We start from the raw sequence: 2,819 nt of genomic DNA on the forward strand, positions 1-2,819 counted from the left end.
CCATTAAAAACTTAACGAACGAGCTGACAGGGCATAGCTTCGGTGGGCGGACGACCACACCAAATGGTGAACCATGAGAGAATGACGAGTTGATCAACATAGTCTAGTTTCAGAACCATTGGACGGTTGACAAAGACAATTGGATGATGAAGAAATCAAAGAGTTCATCGTTAATTTGGAGAGATTGAAGAGTTCTCCGATGAAACGAAAGTCGAAATCGTATTTAGGGGGTTCAAAAAGTGCGGGTTAAAAAATTAAAGTTTCATCATAATACAAATACGACGGTCGATGACTGCAGACTCAGCAACCAACGAGCTTGTCCATTGAGTTTGTAACAACGGGTATTAAAATGAAACAAAAACTAAACGTTAGTTATAATTTTTAAAAAATTAAAAATTTAACTACTAAAACAAATCAAAACTAATAATTTAAGTAATAAATGCGTACACTACCCTTAAATATAAACACAAATATAACTATAATAACAAGGCTGTCCCTTTTTCCTATATGCATGGGGTAAGGAGAGGTAAGATAGTAGGCTACCCCAACACTAGGTTGAGAGCAGCTTCCGTAAGAGATCTCCGAATTATGAAATGCCCTCCGTGGGACTCGATTCCACGACCTCAAGATTAAGAACCTTGTGCTCTACCAACTGAGTTGAATGGTCATTTCATAACTATAATAACAAGGAAATCATAAAAAAAATAGAGTATATGGGTAGGTGTGAGATTGACCGAACCAACTTTGGCAGGCCGTTGTGTATATAAAATCCATCTTCGTCTTCCATTCTTCTCAGCTTGAGGTTCCCTTTCTCCGAGAGAACACCAAGCTTTCTATTCTTTCCTATTTGTTTTTCATAAGAACAAAATGCAGACCATTTCTCACTGCCGAAATCTTAATAATTCTTCTTCTCTAATTCGATCTTCCACGCCTCGGTTTCATAAGCTGATTCGGTTGGCCGTACGTTGCGCCTACCACTCTGACTCCGTCCAATTCCCCAATGGCGTCGGTTCGAGCCGGGCTGATTGGCAAAGCTCTTGTGCTATTCTCTCTAGTAAAGTCTTTTCCCAGCACCAAGATTCCGACGACAAATCCGAATCTTCCTCCGCCGCTTCCGCTGTAAACGGCTATAAAACCTCCTTGGATCTCAACCTGGTCCCTCTCGACAAGAGCAACAAGCCTCAACCACCTTCGAAACTGCCTCTACAGAAGCCGTTAACCATAACCGATTTGTCTCCTTCTCCGATGCACGGCTCTGAGCTGCGTGTGGCTTACCAAGGAGTCCCCGGTGCTTACTCGGAAGCTGCAGCAGGAAAAGCTTATCCGAACTGCGAAGCCATCCCGTGTGATCAGTTTGAAGTTGCGTTTCAAGCGGTTGAGCTTTGGATTGCCGATCGAGCCGTCTTACCGGTGGAAAACTCACTCGGTGGTTCGATTCATCGGAACTACGATCTCCTCCTCAGGCACCGCCTCCACATCGTAGGTGAAGTTCAACTTCCGGTCCACCACTGCCTCTTAGCTCTCCCGGGTGTTAGGAAAGAGTACTTGACGCGCGTCATTTCTCATGCGCAAGCTCTCTCTCAGTGTGAAAACACGATCACCAAACTCGGCCTCAACGTCACACGCGAAGCCGTCGATGATACCGCCGGAGCCGCCGAGTATGTAGCCGCGAATAACCTTCGAGACACCGCCGCAATAGCAAGCGCACGCGCCGCCGAACTCTACGGACTCAACATCCTGGTCGATGGAATCCAAGATGATTCGAGCAACGTAACGCGCTTCGTGACGCTAGCTCGGGAGCCAATCATCCCGCGCACGGACCGGCCGTTCAAAACAAGCATCGTTTTCGCGCACGAGAAAGGAACGAGCGTGCTTTTCAAAGTGCTATCGGCGTTCGCGTTTAGGAACATCAGCTTGACGAAGATCGAGTCGCGGCCGCACCGGAACAGGCCGATCCGGTTGGTGGACGACGCCAATGTGGGAACGGCGAAGCATTTCGAGTACATATTTTACGTTGATTTCGAAGCGTCGATGGCCGATGTCAGAGCCCAAAACGCGTTGGCTGAGGTCCAAGAGTTCACCTCTTTCTTGAGGGTATTAGGCAGTTACCCAATGGATATGACGCCTTGGTGCCCGTCAAGGGGAGATTAGCAAAACCCATGAAAATCAAAATTATAAAAAAAACAAATAATTTGCACAAAAAGAAAATTGTCGAAACTAATTTCATATTTATTTGTTTTTGGTTAATTCACCAACAAGCAAAAAATAAAATTGTTGTTGGCTAAATATTTTTTAATGATATAATTAATTATGTCCTTCCAAAACTTGTTTTTTAGCAAGTTTTATTTTATTTAAGGATTCGATTTGATCACGGTATTCGAATAAGACTGTTTACACGATGAAATAGTAATTTTATGTTTGAGATAAAAAAATATTTTTAAATTCATTTATTTAGTATTATTTATAATTCCAAAAGTGTATTCGATTCTACCTCCATTTTAATAAACAATGGTGCTTTCCCAATTGCTCTTGTTTGTTCTATTGTAAAACTCATATCAAAACAATAGACGATCGAATTCATTCTTATTCTTCGTGAAACTAATGTTGTAGTAGACTTTCTTGCGAAATCTACCGTTATTTCAAATGAACAAGCTCAGACCTATACCGAACCGTCCCATGAGATTAAATCACTTCTTCACCGTAATCTCTATGGTCCTGCTTTCCTTCACACTTAGTATTTCATTATAATAGTCTTCTTATAATTCAAAAAAAAACAATGGTGCTTTTAAGTGTTTTAATGATTCTCGGGAAGTGTGGGA

General features: G+C 42.4%; 1 protein-coding gene across 1 annotated transcript; it reads left to right on the top strand.

The window, feature by feature from the left end:
- The first annotated feature begins 834 nt into the window (after positions 1-834).
- On the top strand, positions 835-2,193 carry LOC120165769 (arogenate dehydratase 1-like). Its single transcript, XM_039175211.1, has one exon. It carries the CDS (start codon positions 868-870, stop codon positions 2,149-2,151), a length of 1,284 nt encoding a protein of 427 aa, XP_039031142.1. The 5' UTR covers positions 835-867; the 3' UTR covers positions 2,152-2,193.
- Positions 2,194-2,819: the final 626 nt, after the last annotated feature.

Source organism: Hibiscus syriacus, unplaced genomic scaffold (genome assembly GCF_006381635.1).
Source record: "Hibiscus syriacus cultivar Baekdansim isolate YM2019G1 unplaced genomic scaffold, ASM638163v2 tig00111614_pilon, whole genome shotgun sequence".
Lineage (NCBI taxonomy): Eukaryota > Viridiplantae > Streptophyta > Magnoliopsida > Malvales > Malvaceae > Hibiscus > Hibiscus syriacus.